Source organism: Canis aureus, chromosome 29 (assembly GCF_053574225.1).
Source record: "Canis aureus isolate CA01 chromosome 29, VMU_Caureus_v.1.0, whole genome shotgun sequence".
NCBI lineage: Eukaryota > Metazoa > Chordata > Mammalia > Carnivora > Canidae > Canis > Canis aureus.
In genome coordinates this window covers 8,997,684-9,020,808 of record NC_135639.1, presented here as the reverse complement: position 1 = coordinate 9,020,808, position 23,125 = coordinate 8,997,684, and the positions used below count along the sequence as shown (strand labels likewise).

Genomic DNA, 23,125 nt, shown 5'->3' with positions numbered 1-23,125 from the left:
CAAGTAAATTTTCCATCCTGGAATGGCTATTGCTCAACAGCTTTCCTTCATGCCTAAGAACTGAAATGGCCACTTGTGGATGTCCTTGAATGTTTTCTTCCCATCAACTTAATTGGCTGCCTTTGATCTCATTGCAGAGCTATGACCCCCAACTTGTTAGCTAGTTCCCCGTTGCTGAGCCTGACCCCCTACCAGGACCAAACTACCTGTAAAGACTGAGACCATTGCCCCTGAGCTAGTGGACTCCGAGCTATTTCAGGCTGTGTCCAAACTCATTCTTGCTGTTCCCAAATGGAGATAGTGCAATGACTTTCGTGGCCTGTTTTGAGCCTGGCAGTGATATTCAACCTGCTGGATCCTAAGTCCTCAGCCACATTGAGGCAGACAATGGCAGTAGGACATAGGATTAGGCTCCCACAGGACTGAGAGGCTATGGCAGGCCATGGTCTGTCTACTCAGGACCACATGGAGGCTTGATCTCAGGACGGATAGATAGGATGATGTTCTCTGATCTTTGATTCCGTTGCAACACCCATGTGCTTTGTGTCTGACTTGTGTTTCTTTCTCATAGCTCCTCCACCCGAATCAACCATCCAGCCAGGTAAGTCTGTGCCACCGTATTTGGAATGTTTCTTTTCTCCTTTCCCATCCATCCCTTTTCTCTCCATTTCGGGTGAATCATTGCTCCTTGAGGACCTTGTGGGCACATTTTGTGGTTCCCAGTCACTGAGCCTCTAACAGGCAGCTCTTACGTGGACACGGGATTCAAATGGCCCCATTTTCCCATCATCCATGAGTTATCATCTAATCCTTTCCCAGCATCCCAAGAGACTGTTGCCTACCAATTCAGAGAACTAGCCATGGGTGCCAAGAATTTCAATTGAAATGCTGTCTGGGGAGACAGCAGAGTGGGAGAAGGAGCCATAGGGAGCACTGATGTCTTCTTAGAGAGCCGTCAGAGCAGGCTGGACCCTTCCCAATGTTCAGCATTTGCATCACCCTCAGATTTATCACAATCCAATGTGTATATCCAAAGTGGTAGGGACAGAGCCCCAGGGATTTGAGACCACTATGAGAAGAAGGTGCTCTAGATACAGGGATATACAGCTGGCTCCATGTTGACCCTGAATGCTCCTGACTCCTTCTTCCAAGATTCCTGTGAGGATCTCCTGCGTCATCTATGAGTCAAGATAGACAAGTGGCAAAGGTTTCTAAGGGACAAGGGACATGCCAGGCTGAGAGATGTGGAGGGATCTGGCTGATGTACACAAGGTCTTTGCACCAGAAAAGGTATCAGAGCAGGAGGCTTACACAGCCCCCCCGCCCCCCGCAGGTGGAAGGGGGCAGGATGCAGGTGTGCAAGTGTCATGATGCCTGCCAAAAACTCTCATGATTCCCCCTTTCCCCTCCAGCTAGCAGAACTCACCAGATGCCACTCTTCCTGTCCCACTGACTCATCACTTGAGCCAAGCTTGGTTCTATTTCCAACCTTTCTAACCCTGCTTTGTGTTTCTCTGCATATCGGTGGTATACAACTACCAATGGTCAGCATCCTCAGTGCCTGCCTAAGTATCCAGATTCACACCATAGTCAGCCCGACTGGATGAAACTCCAGATTGTTGAGTGTAGTGTCTGACCTCACCTCCCCATCCAGTGTGTGTGTGTGGGTTCCCTTTAGCCACAAGAGTTATTTTTCCAGCCTCCTACCAGTTTGGGGAGATGTCAGTCATGACGTTTTTGTTTGCATTTGACAAGAACCCAGTTCAGCTCCTCTAAAGCTAGCAGAGATCTCAACTCAGTGGCTCTCACATGTAAGATATTTAGATCAGATATACCTCCAGGAACACTGGGATGCAGAAGTTTCTAATCCTTTGTCATTCTGCTTTGTGTTTCTCTGAAGATTGGTGGGATACAACTCCCTAGGGCAAGCATCCTGCAGATCCTGAAAAGTATGCAAATTCTCCCAGTACTCAACTGGTTTCAGGGAAATTCTGAAATCCTGAGTTTGGCATCTGACCTCACCCCCTGGTCCTGTGGGAGGGAGGTCCTTTATCCAAACGTGATTATTATCAGTCAACCTCCAGTTTGGAGATATATCAGTAAGTGATAGAGGAAACCAGCTCGGCTTCTCTTATCCTAGCACAGAACTATTATATCAAAGTCACTCACATTTAAGATGTTTCGAGCAGGTGTACCTTCAGGAACTTCAGGTGTGGATGTTTCATGAGTATCTGCCGCCAGATTTTCTTCTCTCTCCTGTTTCTTATATGGACGGGCTTCACCCTTGCTTTGCTTTCTGCATGTGAGAGGCAGTTGCCAACCCCAAGCCCCTGTGTCACAAGAGAAGGATTCTGCTTGTGCCCAGAGGGCTGGGTGACGTTTCCTGTAAGGACGTTAGGTAGTGTGCTTGGCAATACCTGCTTCAATAGAACCATGTTCCTGTGTCTGATGGGCTGGTCAGGGTCCATATGCCCACCTTCATATTCCCCCGTGGAAATGGAGAGGAGTTGGCTCTAGGCCCTACTTGAACCTCATGGAAAGCGGTTTGACTGTTGTGTTTCATAGAAAGGATAGTTTGTCTACCGCAAAATCAGTGCAAGAGATTAGAGACATGAAGAGAACACTGCCCTTTTGGAACTTGGCCCTTTCCTAATACCCCCTCAGTGCAGCCCTGGGTTCCACAGCCCCCACACAGAGCCTTGTCCCTCTATGCGTGTCAGCCCATGTTGGCGTCTGCTCTTGAGCTGGCCTCTGGTCCAGTGTCAGGGTCTGAGTTGACAGTGTAATGTGCATCGAGGAACTGATAGGGCCTGAATAGTCCCTATGGCTGGTTGCTTGTCTTCCTTGGACATAGTAGGTGTTTCAACTCATGCTAAGTGCACCCTCCAGTGAGACTGGGATCATGGATTCAGAACCCCAGCACTGGAGAAAAGTCCAAATAATTAATACTTTAGTGCCCTATCATGATGTGCAATTCTCCTAATATAAAATTTGCTATTTTACTGTGCGGATGAGCCCCTTTTAGTCTACTGACTGCCAAAAGCATCAATTAATTGGTTCCAGAATTTCTTATCACTTTATTCAATATCCCATGCCCTGAACTAGTCACAATTCCTACCTTCCAGGCTCTCACCTGGTTGCCTTCCTTGTCTGGATTTGCATATTCTGGACATTTCCTACGAATGGAGGTAGCCACTATGTGGCTTTTTGTGACTGGCTTCTTTCCACCAGCAGTTTCTCTCAGCATTAATCATGAAGAGGTGTGTCAACTTTGGCAGCATGCATCCCCACCCACATTATGATCCCATTAATCTGTTCATGGACAGATAAAGTGGAGAGTTTCCGCCGCTGACTATTTTGAATCGTCTTCCTGGGAACTTCTGTGCCCATGATTTTTGTCACACACCTTCTTCCAACTCCTCTGGGTGGATATTAGGAGTGGAATTGAAGTTCATATGATGATTTTGTCTTTGAGTTTGGGGGAAACATGGAAGAGCTTAGCATAGCAGCTGTACCAGTTTAGTTTGGCAGCTTTACAGGGTTCTGATTTCTTCACATCTTCGTCAGTCTCTTCTATTGTAGTCATCTAGTGGGTGGGAGGTCCTTTTTCACTGTATTTAGGATTTTCATTTCCTGGAGGGACACTAATGGTGGAGGTGTGTTCACTTGGTTGCTGCATGTGTCTTTCTTCTTTATAGAGCAGAATCCTCATTTTATAGACCCCTACTATCCTGAGGACCAGACCAGGGTCACTGCCCCTGCCCAGCTCATGGTGGAGAGAAGGCAGGGTCCTTGGGAGAAGGACACTGAAGAAATGTGATGTGTGGTCTCCTGAAATTTGCAAATGCCCTCCTGCTAGGAGGCCTATTGCTAGCATGTTTTATTAATACTCTGCTCCCTAGAGTTCTAGGCAGCACTATGTGTGCACTACTGAGTGAGTGACAGTTACTATTGCCCATCTCCTTGATAATTGGAGGATTGATAAGTTTTAGTACAAGCTTGGGGCTTGAGAGAACAGCACAAGTAGTCAGCAGAAAAGAATTCTTAAGAATAAGCCTAGTCCTCAGGTCTGTAATATAGGACCATCCAGTGAAGGTAGACTCTCTGATCACTAGGGACTAGGACAGTTCCTTCTGGGTGACCAGAATAATTACTGGGACTGAAGACGGTGTTCAAGGTAGTCTCTGTGCTACTGTATCAGACTACTGGAATCTTATATTCTCCCCTGCATTGTGGGACCAATCTCAGGATTTCATCTCCTGATATTTTGTGCAACACGTAGTAACACGCATAAGTCAGCTGAACTAAAAGGTACCATCAAAGTGCCCCGTGAGGATGATGATGATGAGCAAGACTCAGAGAGTCCTGTTACTAGGAAACATTAATTGAATCCAGAACACGGGCCCCTGGAAGAAATTATCCTGCACTCAGAGGCAGGAGTTCTTATTCGAGAACACAGAGAAAGACAATTTTCCTGTCTCCTAGTAGGGACCGATTCGGGGTTGGCCCTGAGGCTGGTGAACGGAGGTGACCGGTGTCAGGGCCGCGTGGAGGTCCTGTACAGAGGCTCGTGGGGCACCGTGTGCGACGACAGCTGGGACACCAATGATGCCAACGTGGTCTGCAGGCAGCTGGGCTGTGGCTGGGCCACCTCGGCCCCAGGAAATGCCCGCTTTGGTCAGGGTTCGGGCCCGATTGTGCTAGACGATGTGCGCTGCTCCGGGCACGAGTCTTATCTGTGGAGCTGCAGCCACAATGGCTGGAACTCGCACAACTGCAGGCACTCTGAGGACGCAAGTGTCATCTGCTCAGGTGGGTCCTCACGAAATTTGCCCTTGGTTTTGTTTGTTATTTAGTCTAGACAAACTATTCCTTTCTATATTCTATCATCTTCCTGATTTCACCGAAGGGCAGGTGTTACCCTCATAGCTTGACAGGAACCTGCATCCCCCATCATCCTGGTGTACCTCAGGTTTAGGCATGGACCTCAGCACCTTGTTTAAGGAAACCTGTAGAGCAGCCGAGTGTGGGAGGGTATAAAGCTTTTGAGTTCAAATCCTTCAACACAGTTCTTTGTGAAATCCTGCCCCTGAGGTCTAGTTTACAGCTCTGCCCCCACAACCAGTGCCAGAAAGACTTTCTGGTGCTAGTGAGGACGGACCTTCAGAATTTCTGTTTGTCCTGAGCCTGGGAAGCTTCTTTCTGCACATCATTCATGGAGACTGATGTTGTGTCCTCTTTCTTTGCAGCATCTACAGGAATCCCTCCTACTACGACAGGTGAGTAGCTGTGCCCAGCCCAGCATGTATCTTGTCTGGAATTCAACTCTCGTGTTTCTAGAGGTTGAAAGAGAACTCTTCTCTTCTCTTGCGATACTCTGGTGTTTGCTACCATGACCAGCAGCTGAGTCCCCAGATCCTTGACTCCTACTTAGTTGAAACTCCAGGCCCATCTGGATCTCCCACACCTTCTGTAGCCCGGTTTTGATTAGAGAGTTTACAGTGGAAATGCTGTTGGTCCCCTCTCTTCAATTCAGATGAAAGTAGGGAAAGGGAATAAAGGGGAAAGGAGAAAAAATAAATGGGAAATATCAGAAAGGGGACAGAACATGAAAGACTCCTAACTGTGGGAAATGAACCAGGGGTGGTGGAAGGGGAGGTGCATCGGGGATGGGGGAGACTGGGTGATGGGACTGAGGTGGGCTCTGACGGGATGAGCACTGGGTGTTATTCTATATGTTGGCAAATTGAACACCAATAAAAAATAAATTTATAAAAAAAAAGAAAGTAAATATTCAAGTCAGAATTGGGAGCATTTGAGAAATAGGCACCAACAGGACTCCTTCCAGTGCTTGTGTGTTCCAGAATTCTTTCCTGTTGGGAGCGTCATCCCCAAAGTGTTCTCTACCCCACGGTGGAAATAGTCAGTGCCGAGTATGTTGGGAACTACTAGCGCCATACTCCAGGCCATCTGGGCCATTCACAGTGTAAAGTGGAATTGTCCAGACTCTGGGAAGTACATCAGGAAGGCATAGAATTGACCTTTGCTTACCAACTAACGAGCACAGAATGAAAAGTCATCCAGTAAAGTCCTAAAAGTACTTCATTTTCTTTCTAGATTGGTGGCGCCCTTCATCTACAACCACTGATGGTAGGTATCATATGTTTCCACTTAAGGACACGGGGTTATCATCCCCAGACAGGCTGTCCATGCAGTAGAGGCCTGTAAATGCACAGGCCGCTTGAACTTGTGCATGTAACCTACTCAGATCTGCCCCACCATACACTGCACCCAAGATGCACGCACACACACAGCCTGCCTCTCCCTCAGGACACGCAGCCTTTTTATCCTTCAGGCTTCGTGGATAACACTTGTTTCAATAAGGAGAGCTCCTTGCCCTGCTTGTCGAGATCGAACAAGGCATTCTTCAAAGAATCGAATGTAGACTTTTATATCTCAGGGGAATCTCAAAAGCTCTGAGAGAAGGGAGGGAGACAGTAAATGGATAATAACACATCTCATCTACTCTTTACAAGTAAATTTTCCATCCTGGAATGGCTATTTCTTCACTCTTAAGAACTGAAATGGCCACTTGAGGCTGTCCTGGAATATTTCTTCCCATCCTTTTAATCGGCTGCCTTTGATCTCATTACACAGTTATGACCCGCAACGAGTTAGCTAGACCAGGCTCAGGCTGACCTCCTGCACTAGGGCACTAGGGCACTAGTCACTTTTGCCTTGCAAAGAGTGAGAGCATTGCACCTGAGCTGGTGGACTTGGAGTTATGTTCAGCTGTGTCCAGACTCATTCTTGCGGTTTCCACATGGAGACAGTGCAATGACTTGGTGGCCTCTTTTGAGCCTGGCAGTGATATTCAACCTGCCGGAACCTCAGTCCCCAATCACATAAAGAAAGACAATGGCGGTAGGACAAGTGTTAGGCTCCCTCAGGACTGAGAGACTGTGGCAGGCCTGGCTCTGTCTACTCAGGAGCACATGGAGGCCTGGTCTCAGGAGATACAGCATGATGTTCTTTACCTTTGATTCTGTTGCGACACCAATGCGCTTTGTATCTGACTTGTGTTTCTTTCTACTAGCTGTTCCGACCAATCAACCATCCAGCCATTTAAGTCTTTGGGCACCCCTCTTGGAATGTTTCTCTTCTTCTCAACCATCTGCTTTCTCTCCATTTGGGGTGAATCATTGCTCCTTAAGGACCTTGTGGGCACATTTTGTGGTTCCCAGTCACTGAGTCTCTAACAGGCAGGTCTTAAGGAGGTGTGGGATTCAAATTTTCCCATTTTTTCCCTTTGGATCGGCCCTGAGGCTGGTGAACGGAGGTGACCGGTGTCAGTGCCACGAAAGGTCCTGTACAGAGGCTCGTGGGGCACCGTGTGCACTGACAGCTGGCACACCAATGATGCCAACGTGTTCTGCAGGTGGCTGGGCTGTGGCTGGCCCACTTTGGCCCCTGGAAATGCCCGGTTTGGTCAGGGCTCGGGCCCAATTTTCCTGGACAATGTGGGCTGCTCTGGGCACAAGTCCAACAGCATCTGAGGATTTTTCTGTCTCTGCATCCTCATCAGCACTTCTTCTTTTGTCTCATTTACTGTAGTGATGCAATGAGCAGGGGTACTTTCTTGCTTTGGTTAGGATTTGCATTTCCATCATGACTACTGATGGTGGGCATCTATTCTTGGGCTCGTCACATCTATCCATCTTCTGTGAAGAATTGGAACCTCATTATATAGAAGCTTGAAGGCCTGAGTATCACATTTGGTCAGTGCCCCAGACCTGCTCATGGGTAGAGAAGACAGGGTCCGGGGGACACTGAGGAATCATGATATCTGCTATGGTGCTAAGTGTGCCAAAAGGCCTACCCACAAGAAGACCTAATGCTGCCAAGTTTTGATGGCTTTCTGTCTCCAGGAGGCCTGGGTAGCTCTAAGTATGCAGAGCAACATGACAGTGACAGGTACTCCTGCCTGTTGTCATGAACGAGGATTGTTAGATTCAGTAGATGTCTGGGCCTTGAGAGAACAGGAGCATGTCAACATCAAAAAAGGATCCTACAGAACAAGCTTTGGGGCCTGGAACAGAGTCCGTGATATACCACAGTGGGGTGAAGATAGACACTCTGAACGCTAGAACCTAGGACAGCACCTTGGGCCAGCAGGGTCGTTTCTCTGGGCATAAAGCTTGTGTTCATGGCAGTCTCAGTGGCATACATCAGGCTACTGGTTTCTGCCTTTCCCCACGGCATGGCATGGCCAGGCTCAAGAATTCAAATCCTAAGTTTGTGGGCAACCAACAGTGAATACTCCTAAGTCAATTGAGACTCAGAGGTAGCATCAAGTGGCCCCTTGAGTTGGAATGATGATGAGAAGGTTTCAGAGGGTCCCGTTGCTGGGGAACATTCATCATACCCAGGGCACCTGGGCCCTGAAAGAATTCCCCTGCCCTGAGAATGCAGGAGTTCTTCGAGAACACAGAGAAAGACAATTTTCCTGTCTCCTAGTAGGGACCGATTCGGGGTTGGCCCTGAGGCTGGTGAACGGAGGTGACCGGTGTCAGGGCCGCGTGGAGGTCCTGTACAGAGGCTCGTGGGGCACCGTGTGCGACGACAGCTGGGACACCAATGATGCCAACGTGGTCTGCAGGCAGCTGGGCTGTGGCTGGGCCACCTCGGCCCCAGGAAATGCCCGCTTTGGTCAGGGCTCGGGCCCGATTGTGCTAGACGATGTGCGCTGCTCCGGGCACGAGTCTTATCTGTGGAGCTGCAGCCACAATGGCTGGAACTCGCACAACTGCAGGCACTCTGAGGACGCAAGTGTCATCTGCTCAGGTGGGTCCTCACGAAATTTGCCCTTGGTTTTGTTTGTTATTTGGTCTAGACAAACTATTCCTTTCTATATTCTATCATCTTCCTGATTTCACCGAAGGGCAGGTGTTTCCCTCATAGCTCGACAGGAACCTGCATCCCCCATCATCCTGGTGTACCTCAGGTTTAGGCATGGACCTCAGCACCTTGTTTAAGGAAACCTGTAGAGCAGCCGAGCGTGAGAGGGTATAAAGCTTTTGAGTTCAAATCCTTCAACACAGTTCTTTGTGAAATCCTGCCCCTGAGGTGTAGTTTACAGCTCTGCCCCCACAACCAGTGCCAGAAAGACTTTCTTGTGCTAGTGAGGACGGACCTTCAGAATTTCTGTTTGTCCTGAGCCTGGGAAGCTTCTTTCTGCACATCATTCGTGGAGACTGATGTTGTGTCCTCTTTCTTTGCAGCATCTACAGGAATCCCTCCTACTACGACAGGTGAGTAGCTGTGCCCAGCCCAGCATGTATCTTGTCTGGAATTCAACTCTCGTGTTTGTAGAAGTGAAAGAGATGACCAGGCTCTTCTCTTGCGAGACCCTGGTATTCCCTACGGTTCCCACCAGCTGAGTCCCCAGATCCTTGACTCCTACTTAGTTGAGGGTCCAAGCCCATCTGGGTCCCCCACCCCTTTCTGTTGCCCGGTTTTGATTAGAGATTTTACAGTGGAAATGCTGTTGGTCCCCTCTCTTCAATTCAGATGAAAGTAGGGAAAGGGAATAAAGGGGAAAGGAGAAAAAATAAATGGGAAATATCAGAAAGGGGACAGAACATGAAAGACTCCTAACTGTGGGAAATGAACTAGGGGTGGTGGAAGGGGAGGTGCATGGGGAATGGGGGAGACTGGGTGATGGGCACTGAGGTGGGCTCTGACGGGATGAGCACTGGGTGTTATTCTATATGTTGGCAAATTGAACACCAATAAAAAATAAATTTATAAAAACAAGGAAAGTAAATATTCAAGTCAGAATTGGGAGCATTTGAGAAATAGGCACCAACAGGACTCCTTCCAGTGCTTGTGTGTTCCAGAATTCTTTCCTGTTGGGAAAGTCATCCCCAAAGTGTTCATACCCCACGGTGGAAATAGTCAGTGCCGAGTATGTTGGGAACTACTAGCGCCATACTTCAGGCCATCTGGGCCATTCACAGTGTAAAGTGGAATTGTCCAGACTCTGGGAAGTACATCAGGAAGGCATAGAATTGACCTTTGCTTACCAACTAACGAGCACAGAATGAAAAGTCATCCAGTAAAGTCCTAAAAGTACTTCATTTTCTTTCTAGATTGGTGGCGCCCTTCATCTACAACCACTGATGGTAGGTATCATATGTTTCCACTTAAGGACACGGGGTTATCATCCCCAGACAGGCTGTCCATGCAGTAGAGGCCTGTAAATGCACAGGCCGCTTGAACTTGTGCATGTAACCTACTCAGATCTGCCCCACCATACACTGCACCCAAGATGCACGCACACACACAGCCTGCCTCTCCCTCAAGACCCGCAGTCTTTTTATCCTTCAGGCTTCGTGGATAACACTTGTTTCAATAAGGAGAGCTCCTTGCCCTGCTTGTCGAGATCGAACAAGGCATTCTTCAAAGAATCGAATGTAGACTTTTATATCTCAGGGGAATCTCAAAAGCTCTGAGAGAAGGGAGGGAGACAGTAAATGGATAATAACACAACTCATCTACTCTTTACAAGTAAATTTTCCATCCTGGAATGGCTATTTCTTCACTCTTAAGAACTGAAATGGCCACTTGAGGCTGTCCTGGAATATTTCTTCCCATCCTTTTAATCGGCTGCCTTTGATCTCATTACACAGTTATGACCCGCAACGAGTTAGCTAGACCAGGCTCAGGCTGACCTCCTGCACTAGGGCCCTAGGGCATAGTCACTTTTGCCTTGCAAAGAGTGAGAACATTGCACCTGAGCTGGTGGACTTGGAGTTATGTTCAGCTGTGTCCAGACTCATTCTTGCAGTTTCCACATGGAGACAGTGCAATGACTTGGTGGCCTCTTTTGAGCCTGGCAGTGATATTCAACCTGCCGGAACCTCAGTCCCCAATCACATAAAGAAAGACAATGGCGGTAGGACAAGTGTTAGGCTCCCTCAGGACTGAGAGGCTGTGGCAGGCCTGGCTCTGTCTACTCAGGAGCACATGGAGGCCTGGTCTCAGGAGATACAGCATGATGTTCTTTACCTTTGATTCTGTTGGGACACCAATGCGCTTTGTATCTGACTTGTGTTTCTTTCTACTAGCTGTTCCGACCATATCAACCATCCAGCCATTTAAGTCTTTGGGCACCCCTCTTGGAATGTTTCTCTTCTTCTCAACCGTCTGCTTTCTCTCCATTCGGGGTGAATCATTGCTCCTTAAGGACCTTGTGGGCACATTTTGTGGTTCCCAGTCACTGAGTCTCTAACAGGCAGGTCTTAAGGAGGTGTGGGATTCAAATTTTCCCATTTTTTCCCTTTGGATCGGCCCTGAGGCTGGTGAACGGAGGTGACCGGTGTCAGTGCCACGAAAGGTCCTGTACAGAGGCTCGTGGGGCACCGTGTGCACTGACAGCTGGCACACCAATGATGCCAACGTGTTCTGCAGGTGGCTGGGCTGTGGCTGGCCCACTTTGGCCCCTGGAATTGCCCGGTTTGGTCAGGGCTCGGGCCCAATTTCCTGGACAATGTGGGCTGCTCTGGGCACAAGTCCAACAGCATCTGAGGATTTTACTGTCTGTGCATCCTCATCAACACTTCTTGTTTTGTCTCATTTACTGTAGTGATGCAATGAGCCGGGGTACTTTCTTGCTTTGGTTAGGATTTGCATTTCCATCATGACTACTGATGGTGGGCATCAAATCTTGGGCTCGTCACATCTATCCGTCTTCTGTGAAGAATTGGAACCTCATTATATAGAAGCTTGAAGGCCTGAGTATCACATTTGGTCAGTGCCCCAGACCTGCTCATGGGTAGAGAAGGCAGGGTCCAGGGGACACTGAGGAATCATGATGTCTGCTATGGTGCTAAGTGTGCCAAAAGGCCTACCCACAAGAAGACCTAATGCTGCCAAGTTTTGATGGCTTTCTGTCTCCAGGAAGCCTGGGTAGCTCTAAGTATGCAGAGCAACATGACTGTACAGGTACTCCTGCCTGTTGTCATGAACGAGGATTGTTAGATTCAGTAGATGTCTGGGCCTTGAGAGAACAGGAGCATGTCAACATCAAAAAAGGATCCTACAGAACAAGCTTTGGGGCCTGGAACAGAGTCCGTGATATACCACAGTGGGGTGAAGATAGACACTCTGAACGCTAGAACCTAGGACAGCACCTTGGGCCAGCAGGGTCGTTTCTCTGGGCATAAAGCTTGTGTTCAAGGCAGTCTCAGTGGCATACATCAGGTACTGGTTTCTGCCTTTCCCCACGGCATGGCATGGCCAGGCTCAAGAATTCAAATCCTAAGTTTGTGGGCAACCAACAGTGAATACTCCTTCGTCAATTGACACTCAGAGGTAGCATCAAGGGGCCCCTTGAGTTAAAATGATGATGAGAAGGTTTCAGAGGGTCCCGTTGCTGGGGAACATTAACCATACCCAGGGCACCTGGGCCCTGAAAGAATTCCCCTGCCCTGAGAATGCAGGAGTTCTTCGAGAACACAGAGAAAGACAATTTTCCTGTCTCCTAGTAGGGACCGATTCGGGGTTGGCCCTGAGGCTGGTGAACGGAGGTGACCGGTGTCAGGGCCGCGTGGAGGTCCTGTACAGAGGCTCGTGGGGCACCGTGTGCGACGACAGCTGGGACACCAATGATGCCAACGTGGTCTGCAGGCAGCTGGGCTGTGGCTGGGCCACCTCGGCCCCAGGAAATGCCCGCTTTGGTCAGGGCTCGGGCCCGATTGTGCTAGATGATGTGCGCTGCTCTGGGCACGAGTCTTATCTGTGGAGCTGCAGCCACAATGGCTGGAACTCGCACAACTGCAGGCACTCTGAGGACGCAAGTGTCATCTGCTCAGGTGGGTCCTCACGAAATTTGCCCTTGGTTTTGTTTGTTATTTGGTCTAGACAAACTATTTTTTCAATGTTCTATCATCTTCCTGATTTCACCGAAGGGCAGGTGTTTCCCTCATAGCTTGACAGGAACCTGCATCCTCCATCATCCTGGTGTACCTCAGGTTTAGGCATGGACCTCAGCACCTTGTTTAAGGAAACCTGTAGAGCAGCCGAGCGTGAGAGGGTATAAAGTTTTTGAGTTCAAATCCTTCAACACTGTTCTTTGTGAAATCCTGCCCCTGAGGTGTAGTTTACAGCTCTGTCCCCACAATCACTGCCAGAAAGACTTTCTGGTGCTAGTGAGGACGGACCTTCAGAATTTCTGTTTGTCCTGAGCCTGGGAAGCTTCTTTCTGCACATCATTCGTGGAGACTGATGTTGTGTCCTCTTTCTTTGCAGCATCTACAGGAAGCCCTCCTACTACGACAGGTGAGTAGCTGTGCCCAGCCCAGCATGTATCTTGTCTGGAATTCAACTCTCGTGTTTGTAGAAATGAAAGAGAGGACCAGGCTCTTCTCTTGCGAGACCCTGGTATTCCCTACGGTTCCCACCAGCTGAGTCCCCAGATCCTTGACTCCTACTTAGTTGAGGGTCCAAGCCCATCTGGGTCCCCCACCCCTTTCTGTTGCCCGGTTTTGATTAGAGATTTTACAGTGGAAATGCTGTTGGTCCCCTCTCTTCAATTCAGATGAAAGTAGGGAAAGGGAATAAAGGGGAAAGGAGAAAAAATAAATGGGAAATATCAGAAAGGGGACAGAACATGAAAGACTCCTAACTGTGGGAAATGAACTAGGGGTGGTGGAAGGGGAGGTGCATGGGGAATGGGGGAGACTGGGTGATGGGCACTGAGGTGGGCTCTGACGGGATGAGCACTGGGTGTTATTCTATATGTTGGCAAATTGAACACCAATAAAAAATAAATTTATAAAAAAAAAGAAAGTAAATATTCAAGTCAGAATTGGGAGCATTTGAGAAATAGGCACCAACAGGACTCCTTCCAGTGCTTGTGTGTTCCAGAATTCCTTCCTGTTGGGAGAGTCATCCCCAAAGTGTTCTCTACCCCACGGTGGAAATAGTCAGTGCCGAGTATGTTGGGAACTACTAGCGCCATACTTCAGGCCATCTGGGCCATTCACAGTGTAAAGTGGAATTGTCCAGACTCTGGGAAGTACATCAGGAAGGCATAGAATTGACCTTTGCTTACCAACTAACGAGCACAGAATGAAAAGTCATCCAGTAAAGTCCTAAAATTACTTCATTTTCTTTCTAGATTGGTGGCGCCCTTCATCTACAACCACTGATGGTAGGTATCATATGTTTCCACTTAAGGACACGGGGTTATCATCCCCAGACAGGCTGTCCATGCAGTAGAGGCCTGTAAATGCACAGGCCGCTTGAACTTGTGCATGTAACCTACTCAGATCTGCCCCACCATACACTGCACCCAAGATGCACGCACACACACAGCCTGCCTCTCCCTCAAGACCCGCAGTCTTTTTATCCTTCAGGCTTCGTGGATAACACTTGTTTCAATAAGGAGAGCTCCTTGCCCTGCTTGTCGAGATCGAACAAGGCATTCTTCAAAGAATCGAATGTAGACTTTTATATCTCAGGGGAATCTCAAAAGCTCTGAGAGAAGGGAGGGAGACAGTAAATGGATAATAACACAACTCATCTACTCTTTACAAGTAAATTTTCCATCCTGGAATGGCTATTTCTTCACTCTTAAGAACTGAAATGGCCACTTGAGGCTGTCCTGGAATATTTCTTCCCATCCTTTTAATCGGCTGCCTTTGATCTCATTACACAGTTATGACCCGCAACGAGTTAGCTAGACCAGGCTCAGGCTGACCTCCTGCACTAGGGCACTAGGGCATAGTCACTTTTGCCTTGCAAAGAGTGAGAGCATTGCACCTGAGCTGGTGGACTTGGAGTTATGTTCAGCTGTGTCCAGACTCATTCTTGCGGTTTCCACATGGAGATAGTGCAATGACTTGGTGGCCTCTTTTGAGCCTGGCAGTGATATTCAACCTGCTGGAACCTAGGTCCCAGCCACATAAAGACACTCAAGGGCGGTAGGACAAGTTTTAGGCTCCCTCAGGACTGAGAGATTATGGCAGGCCTGGCTCTGTCTACTCAGGAGCACATGGAGGCCTGCTCTCAGGAGATATAGCATTATGTTCTTTGACCTCTGATTTTGTTGTAACACCAATGTGCTTTGTATCTGACTTGTGTTTCTTTCTACTAGCTGTTCCAACCATATCAACCATCCAGCCATTTAAGTCTTTGGCACCCCACTTGGAATGTTTCTCTCATCCCATCCATCCGTTTTCTCTCCACTCAGGGTGAATCATTGCTCCTTGAGGACCTTGTGGGCACATTTTGTGGTTCCCAGTCACTAGTCTCTAACAGGGAGGTCTTTAGGAGGTATGGGATTCAAATTTTCCCATTTTTTCCCTTTGGATCGGCCCTGAGGCTGGTGAACGGAGGTGACCGGTGTCAGTGCCACGAAAGGTCTTGTACAGAGGCTCGTGGGGCACCGTGTGCACTGACAGCTGGCACACCAATGATGCCAATGTGTTCTGCAGGTGGCTGGGCTGTGGCTGGCCCACTTTGGCCCCTGGAAATGCCCGGTTTGGTCAGGGCTCGGGCCCAATTTTCCTGGACAATGTGGGCTGCTCTGGGCACAAGTCCAACAGCATCTGAGGATTTTTCTGTCTCTGCATCCTCATCAGCACTTCTTCTTTTGTCTCATTTACTGTAGTGATGCAATGAGCAGGGGTACTTTCGTGCTTTGGTTAGGATTTGCATTTCCATCATGCTTACTGATGGTGGGCATCTATTCTTGGGCTCGTCACATCTATCCATTTTCTGTGAAGAATTGGAACCTAATTATATAGAAGCTTGAAGGCCTGAGTATCACATTTGGTCAGTGTCCCAGACCTGCTCATGGGTATAGAAGGCAGGGTCCGGGGGACACTGAGGAATCATGATGTCTGCTATGGTGCTAAGTGTGCCAAAAGGCCTACCCACAAGAAGACCTAATGCTGCCAAGTTTTGATGGCTTTCTGTCTCCAGGAGGCCTGGGTAGCTCTAAGTATGCAGAGCAACATGACAGTGACAGGTACTCCTGCCTGTTGTCATGAACGAGGATTGTTAGATTCAGTAGATGTCTGGACCTTGAGAGAACAGGAGCATGTCAACATCAAAAAAGGATCCTACAGAACAAGCTTTGGGGCCTGGAACAGAGTCCGTGATATACCACAGTGGGGTGAAGATAGACACTCTGAACGCTAGAACCTAGGACAGCACCTTGGGCCAGCAGGGTCGTTTCTCTGGGCATAAAGCTTGTGTTCAAGGCAGTCTCAGTGGCATACATCAGGCTACTGGTTTCTGCCTTTCCCCACGGCATGGCATGGCCAGGCTCAAGAATTCAAATCCTAAGTTTGTGGGCAACCAACAGTGAATACTCCTAAGTCAATTGACACTCAGAGGTAGCATCAAGTGGCCCCTTGAGTTGGAATGATGATGAGAAGGTTTCAGAGGGTCCCGTTGCTGGGGAACATTCATCATACCCAGGGCACCTGGGCCCTGAAAGAATTCCCCTGCCCTGAGAATGCAGGAGTTCTTCGAGAACACAGAGAAAGACAATTTTCCTGTCTCCTAGTAGGGACCGATTCGGGGTTGGCCCTGAGGCTGGTGAACGGAGGTGACCGGTGTCAGGGCCGCGTGGAGGTCCTGTACAGAGGCTCGTGGGGCACCGTGTGCGACGACAGCTGGGACACCAATGATGCCAACGTGGTCTGCAGGCAGCTGGGCTGTGGCTGGGCCACCTCGGCCCCAGGAAATGCCCGCTTTGGTCAGGGCTCGGGCCCGATTGTGCTAGACGATGTGCGCTGCTCCGGGCACGAGTCTTATCTGTGGAGCTGCAGCCACAATGGCTGGAACTTGCACAACTGCAGGCACTCTGAGGACGCAAGTGTCATCTGCTCAGGTGGGTCCTCACGAAATTTGCCCTTGGTTTTGTTTGTTATTTGGTCTAGACAAACTATTCCTTTCTATATTCTATCATCTTCCTGATTTCACCGAAGGGCAGGTGTTACCCTCATAGTTCGACAGGAACCTGCATCCCCCATCATCCTGGTGTACCTCAGGTTTAGGCATGGACCTCAGCACCTTGTTTAAGGAAACCTGTAGAGCAGCCGAGTGTGGGAGGGTATAAAGCTTTTGAGTTCAAATCCTTCAACACAGTTCTTTGTGAAATCCTGCCCCTGAGGTGTAGTTTACAGCTCTGCCCCCGAACCACTGCCAGAAAGACTTTCTGGTGCTAGTGAGGACGGACCTTCAGAATTTCTGTTTGTCCTGAGCCTGGGAAGCTTCTTTCTGCACATCATTCATGGAGACTGATGTTGTGTCCTCTTTCTTTGCAGCGTCTACAGGAATCCCTCCTACTACGACAGGTGAGTAGCTGTGCCCAGCCCAGCATGTATCTTGTCTGGAATTCAACTCTCGTGTTTCTAGAGGTTGAAAGAGAACTCTTCTCTTCTCTTGCGATACTCTGGTGTTTGCTACCATGACCAGCAGCTAAGTCCCCAGATCCTTGACTCCTACTTAGTTGAAACTCCAGGCCCATCTGGATCTCCCACACCTTCTGTAGCCCGGTTTTGATTAGAGAGTTTACAGTGGAAATGCTGTTGGTCCCCTCTCTTCAATTCAGATGAAAGTAGGGAAAGGGAATAAAGGGGAAAGGAGAAAAAATTAATGGGAAATATCAGAAAGGGGACAGAACATGAAAGACTCCTAACTGTGGGAAATGAACCAGGGGTGGTGGAAGGGGAGGTGCATCGGGGATGGGGGAGACTGGGTGATGGGACTGAGGTGGGCTCTGACGGGATGAGCACTGGGTGTTATTCTATATGTTGGCAAATTGAACACCAATAAAAAATAAATTTATAAAAAAAAAGAAAGTAAATATTCAAGTCAGAATTGGGAGCATTTGAGAAATAGGCACCAACAGGACTCCTTCCAGTGCTTGTGTGTTCCAGAATTCCTTCCTGTTGGGAGAGTCATCCCCAAAGTGTTCTCTACCCCACGGTGGAAATAGTCAGTGCCGAGTATGTTGGGAACTACTAGCGCCATACTCCAGGCCATCTGGGCCATTCACAGTGTAAAGTGGAATTGTCCAGACTCTGGGAAGTACATCAGGAAGGCATAGAATTGACCTTTGCTTACCAACTAACGAGCACAGAATGAAAAGTCATCCAGTAAAGTCCTAAAAGTACTTCATTTTCTTTCTAGATTGGTGGCGCCCTTCATCTACAACCACTGATGGTAGGTATCATATGTTTCCACTTAAGGACACGGGGTTATCATCCCCGGACAGGCTGTCCATGCAGTAGAGGCCTGTAAATGCACAGGCCGCTTGAACTTGTGCATGTAACCTACTCAGATCTGCCCCACCATACACTGCACCCAAGATGCACGCACATACAAAGCCTGCCTCTCCCTCAGGACACGCAGCCTTTTTATCCTTCAGGCTTCGTGGATAACACTTGTTTCAATAAGGAGAGCTCCTTGCCCTGCTTGTCGAGATCGAACAAGGCATTCTTCAAAGAATCGAATGTAGACTTTTATATCTCAGGGGAATCTCAAAAGCTCTGAGAGAAGGGAGGGAGACAGTAAATGGATAATAACACATCTCATCTACTCTTTACAAGTATATTTTCCATCCTGGAATGGCTATTTCTTCACTCTTAAGAACTGAAATGGCCACTTGAGGCTGTCCTGGAATATTTCTTCCCATCCTTTTAATCGGCTGCCTTTGATCTCATTACACAGTTATGACCCGCAACGAGTTAGCTAGACCAGGCTCAGGCTGACCTCCTGCACTAGGGCACTAGGGCACTAGTCACTTTTGCCTTGCAAAGAGTGAGAGCATTGCACCTGAGCTGGTGGACTTGGAGTTATGTTCAGCTGTGTCCAGACTCATTCTTGCGGTTTCCACATGGAGACAGTGCAATGACTTGGTGGCCTCTTTTGAGCCTGGCAGTGATATTCAACCTGCCGGAACCTCAGTCCCCAATCACATAAAGAAAGACAATGGCGGTAGGACAAGTGTTAGGCTCCCTCAGGACTGAGAGACTGTGGCAGGCCTGGCTCTGTCTACTCAGGAGCACATGGAGGCCTGGTCTCAGGAGATACAGCATGATGTTCTTTACCTTTGATTCTGTTGCGACACCAATGCGCTTTGTATCTGACTTGTGTTTCTTTCTACTAGCTGTTCCGACCAATCAACCATCCAGCCATTTAAGTCTTTGGGCACCCCTCTTGGAATGTTTCTCTTCTTCTCAACCATCTGCTTTCTCTCCATTCGGGGTGAATCATTGCTCCTTAAGGACCTTGTGGGCACATTTTGTGGTTCCCAGTCACTGAGTCTCTAACAGGCAGGTCTTAAGGAGGTGTGGGATTCAAATTTTCCCATTTTTTCCCTTTGGATCGGCCCTGAGGCTGGTGAACGGAGGTGACCGGTGTCAGTGCCACGAAAGGTCCTGTACAGAGGCTCGTGGGGCACCGTGTGCACTGACAGCTGGCACACCAATGATGCCAACGTGTTCTGCAGGTGGCTGGGCTGTGGCTGGCCCACTTTGGCCCCTGGAAATGCCCGGTTTGGTCAGGGCTCGGGCCCAATTTTCCTGGACAATGTGGGCTGCTCTGGGCACAAGTCCAACAGCATCTGAGGATTTTTCTGTCTCTGCATCCTCATCAGCACTTCTTCTTTTGTCTCATTTACTGTAGTGATGCAATGAGCAGGGGTACTTTCTTGCTTTGGTTAGGATTTGCATTTCCATCATGACTACTGATGGTGGGCATCTATTCTTGGGCTCGTCACATCTATCCATCTTCTGTGAAGAATTGGAACCTCATTATATAGAAGCTTGAAGGCCTGAGTATCACATTTGGTCAGTGCCCCAGATCTGCTCATGGGTAGAGAAGACAGGGTCCGGGGGACACTGAGGAATCCTGATGTCTGCTATGGTGCTAAGTGTGCCAAAAGGCCTACCCACAAGAAGACCTAATGCTGCCAAGTTTTGATGGCTTTCTGTCTCCAGGAGGCCTGGGTAGCTCTAAGTATGCAGAGCAACATGACAGTGACAGGTACTCCTGCCTGTTGTCATGAACGAGGATTGTTAGATTCAGTAGATGTCTGGGCCTTGAGAGAACAGGAGCATGTCAACATCAAAAAAGGATCCTACAGAACAAGCTTTGGGGCCTGGAACAGAGTCCGTGATATACCACAGTGGGGTGAAGATAGACACTCTGAACGCTAGAACCTAGGACAGCACCTTGGGCCAGCAGGGTCGTTTCTCTGGGCATAAAGCTTGTGTTCATGGCAGTCTCAGTGGCATACATCAGGCTACTGGTTTCTGCCTTTCCCCACGGCATGGCATGGTCAGGCTCAAGAATTCAAATCCTAAGTTTGTGGGCAACCAACAGTGAATACTCCTAAGTCAATTGAGACTCAGGGGTAGCATCAAGTGGCCCCTTGAGTTGGAATGATGATGAGAAGGTTTCAGAGGGTCCCGTTGCTGGGGAACATTCATCATACCCAGGGCACCTGGGCCCTGAAAGAATTCCCCTGCCCTGAGAATGCAGGAGTTCTTCGAGAACACAGAGAAAGACAATTTTCCTGTCTCCTAGTAGGGACCGATTCGGGGTTGGCCCTGAGGCTGGTGAACGGAGGTGACCGGTGTCAGGGCCGCGTGGAGGTCCTGTACAGAGGCTCGTGGGGCACCGTGTGCGACGACAGCTGGGACACCAATGATGCCAACGTGGTCTGCAGGCAGCTGGGCTGTGGCTGGGCCACCTCGGCCCCAGGAAATGCCCGCTTTGGTCAGGGCTCGGGCCCGATTGTGCTAGACGATGTGCGCTGCTCCGGGCACGAGTCTTATCTGTGGAGCTGCAGCCACAATGGCTGGAACTCGCACAACTGCAGGCACTCTGAGGACGCAAGTGTCATCTGCTCAGGTGGGTCCTCACGAAATTTGCCCTTGGTTTTGTTTGTTATTTGGTCTAGACAAACTATTCCTTTCTATATTCTATCATCTTCCTGATTTCACCGAAGGGCAGGTGTTACCCTCATAGTTCGACAGGAACCTGCATCCCCCATCATCCTGGTGTACCTCAGGTTTAGGCATGGACCTCAGCACCTTGTTTAAGGAAACCTGTAGAGCAGCCGAGTGTGGGAGGGTATAAAGCTTTTGAGTTCAAATCCTTCAACACAGTTCTTTGTGAAATCCTGCCCCTGAGGTGTAGTTTACAGCTCTGCCCCCGAACCACTGCCAGAAAGACTTTCTGGTGCTAGTGAGGACGGACCTTCAGAATTTCTGTTTGTCCTGAGCCTGGGAAGCTTCTTTCTGCACATCATTCATGGAGACTGATGTTGTGTCCTCTTTCTTTGCAGCGTCTACAGGAATCCCTCCTACTACGACAGGTGAGTAGCTGTGCCCAGCCCAGCATGTATCTTGTCTGGAATTCAACTCTCGTGTTTCTAGAGGTTGAAAGAGAACTCTTCTCTTCTCTTGCGATACTCTGGTGTTTGCTACCATGACCAGCAGCTAAGTCCCCAGATCCTTGACTCCTACTTAGTTGAAACTCCAGGCCCATCTGGATCTCCCACACCTTCTGTAGCCCGGTTTTGATTAGAGAGTTTACAGTGGAAATGCTGTTGGTCCCCTCTCTTCAATTCAGATGAAAGTAGGGAAAGGGAATAAAGGGGAAAGGAGAAAAAATTAATGGGAAATATCAGAAAGGGGACAGAACATGAAAGACTCCTAACTGTGGGAAATGAACCAGGGGTGGTGGAAGGGGAGGTGCATCGGGGATGGGGGAGACTGGGTGATGGGACTGAGGTGGGCTCTGACGGGATGAGCACTGGGTGTTATTCTATATGTTGGCAAATTGAACACCAATAAAAAATAAATTTATAAAAAAAAAGAAAGTAAATATTCAAGTCAGAATTGGGAGCATTTGAGAAATAGGCACCAACAGGACTCCTTCCAGTGCTTGTGTGTTCCAGAATTCCTTCCTGTTGGGAGAGTCATCCCCAAAGTGTTCTCTACCCCACGGTGGAAATAGTCAGTGCCGAGTATGTTGGGAACTACTAGCGCCATACTCCAGGCCATCTGGGCCATTCACAGTGTAAAGTGGAATTGTCCAGACTCTGGGAAGTACATCAGGAAGGCATAGAATTGACCTTTCCTTACCAACTAACGAGCACAGAATGAAAAGTCATCCAGTAAAGTCCTAAAAGTACTTCATTTTCTTTCTAGATTGGTGGCGCCCTTCATCTACAACCACTGATGGTAGGTATCATATGTTTCCACTTAAGGACACGGGGTTATCATCCCCGGACAGGCTGTCCATGCAGTAGAGGCCTGTAAATGCACAGGCCGCTTGAACTTGTGCATGTAACCTACTCAGATCTGCCCCACCATACACTGCACCCAAGATGCACGCACATACACAACCTGCCTCTCCCTCAAGACACGCAGCCTTTTTATCCTTCAGGCTTCGTGGATAACACTTGTTTCAATAAGGAGAGCTCCTTGCCCTGCTTGTCGAGATCGAACAAGGCATTCTTCAAAGAATCGAATGTAGACTTTTATATCTCAGGGGAATCTCAAAAGCTCTGAGAGAAGGGAGGGAGACAGTAAATGGATAATAACACATCTCATCTACTCTTTACAAGTATATTTTCCATCCTGGAATGGCTATTTCTTCACTCTTAAGAACTGAAATGGCCACTTGAGGCTGTCCTGGAATATTTCTTCCCATCCTTTTAATCGGCTGCCTTTGATCTCATTACACAGTTATGACCCGCAACGAGTTAGCTAGACCAGGCTCAGGCTGACCTCCTGCACTAGGGCACTAGGGCACTAGGGCACTAGTCACTTTTGCCTTGCAAAGAGTGAGAGCATTGCACCTGAGCTGGTGGACTTGGAGTTATGTTCAGCTGTGTCCAGACTCATTCTTGCGGTTTCCACATGGAGACAGTGCAATGACTTGGTGGCCTCTTTTGAGCCTGGCAGTGATATTCAACCTGCCGGAACCTCAGTCCCCAATCACATAAAGAAAGACAATGGCGGTAGGACAAGTGTTAGGCTCCCTCAGGACTGAGAGACTGTGGCAGGCCTGGCTCTGTCTACTCAGGAGC

General features: G+C 48.8%; 1 protein-coding gene across 1 annotated transcript in view; it reads left to right on the top strand.

The window, feature by feature from the left end:
* The window catches only part of LOC144300995 (scavenger receptor cysteine-rich domain-containing protein DMBT1-like), a 110,691-nt gene that overhangs the window by 50,714 nt on the left and 36,852 nt on the right, over window positions 1-23,125 (top strand). Inside the window, exons 28-42 of the mRNA XM_077877338.1 lie at window positions 572-601; window positions 4,486-4,812; window positions 5,250-5,279; window positions 6,118-6,150; window positions 8,518-8,844; window positions 9,282-9,311; window positions 10,152-10,184; window positions 12,549-12,901; window positions 14,450-14,469; window positions 16,560-16,906; window positions 17,343-17,372; window positions 18,211-18,243; window positions 20,611-20,937; window positions 21,374-21,403; window positions 22,242-22,274. Of these exons, the coding sequence (XP_077733464.1) occupies window positions 572-601; window positions 4,486-4,812; window positions 5,250-5,279; window positions 6,118-6,150; window positions 8,518-8,844; window positions 9,282-9,311; window positions 10,152-10,184; window positions 12,549-12,901; window positions 14,450-14,469; window positions 16,560-16,906; window positions 17,343-17,372; window positions 18,211-18,243; window positions 20,611-20,937; window positions 21,374-21,403; window positions 22,242-22,274 (1,983 nt within the window). The remainder of the gene's footprint in view (window positions 1-571; window positions 602-4,485; window positions 4,813-5,249; window positions 5,280-6,117; window positions 6,151-8,517; window positions 8,845-9,281; window positions 9,312-10,151; window positions 10,185-12,548; window positions 12,902-14,449; window positions 14,470-16,559; window positions 16,907-17,342; window positions 17,373-18,210; window positions 18,244-20,610; window positions 20,938-21,373; window positions 21,404-22,241; window positions 22,275-23,125) is intronic.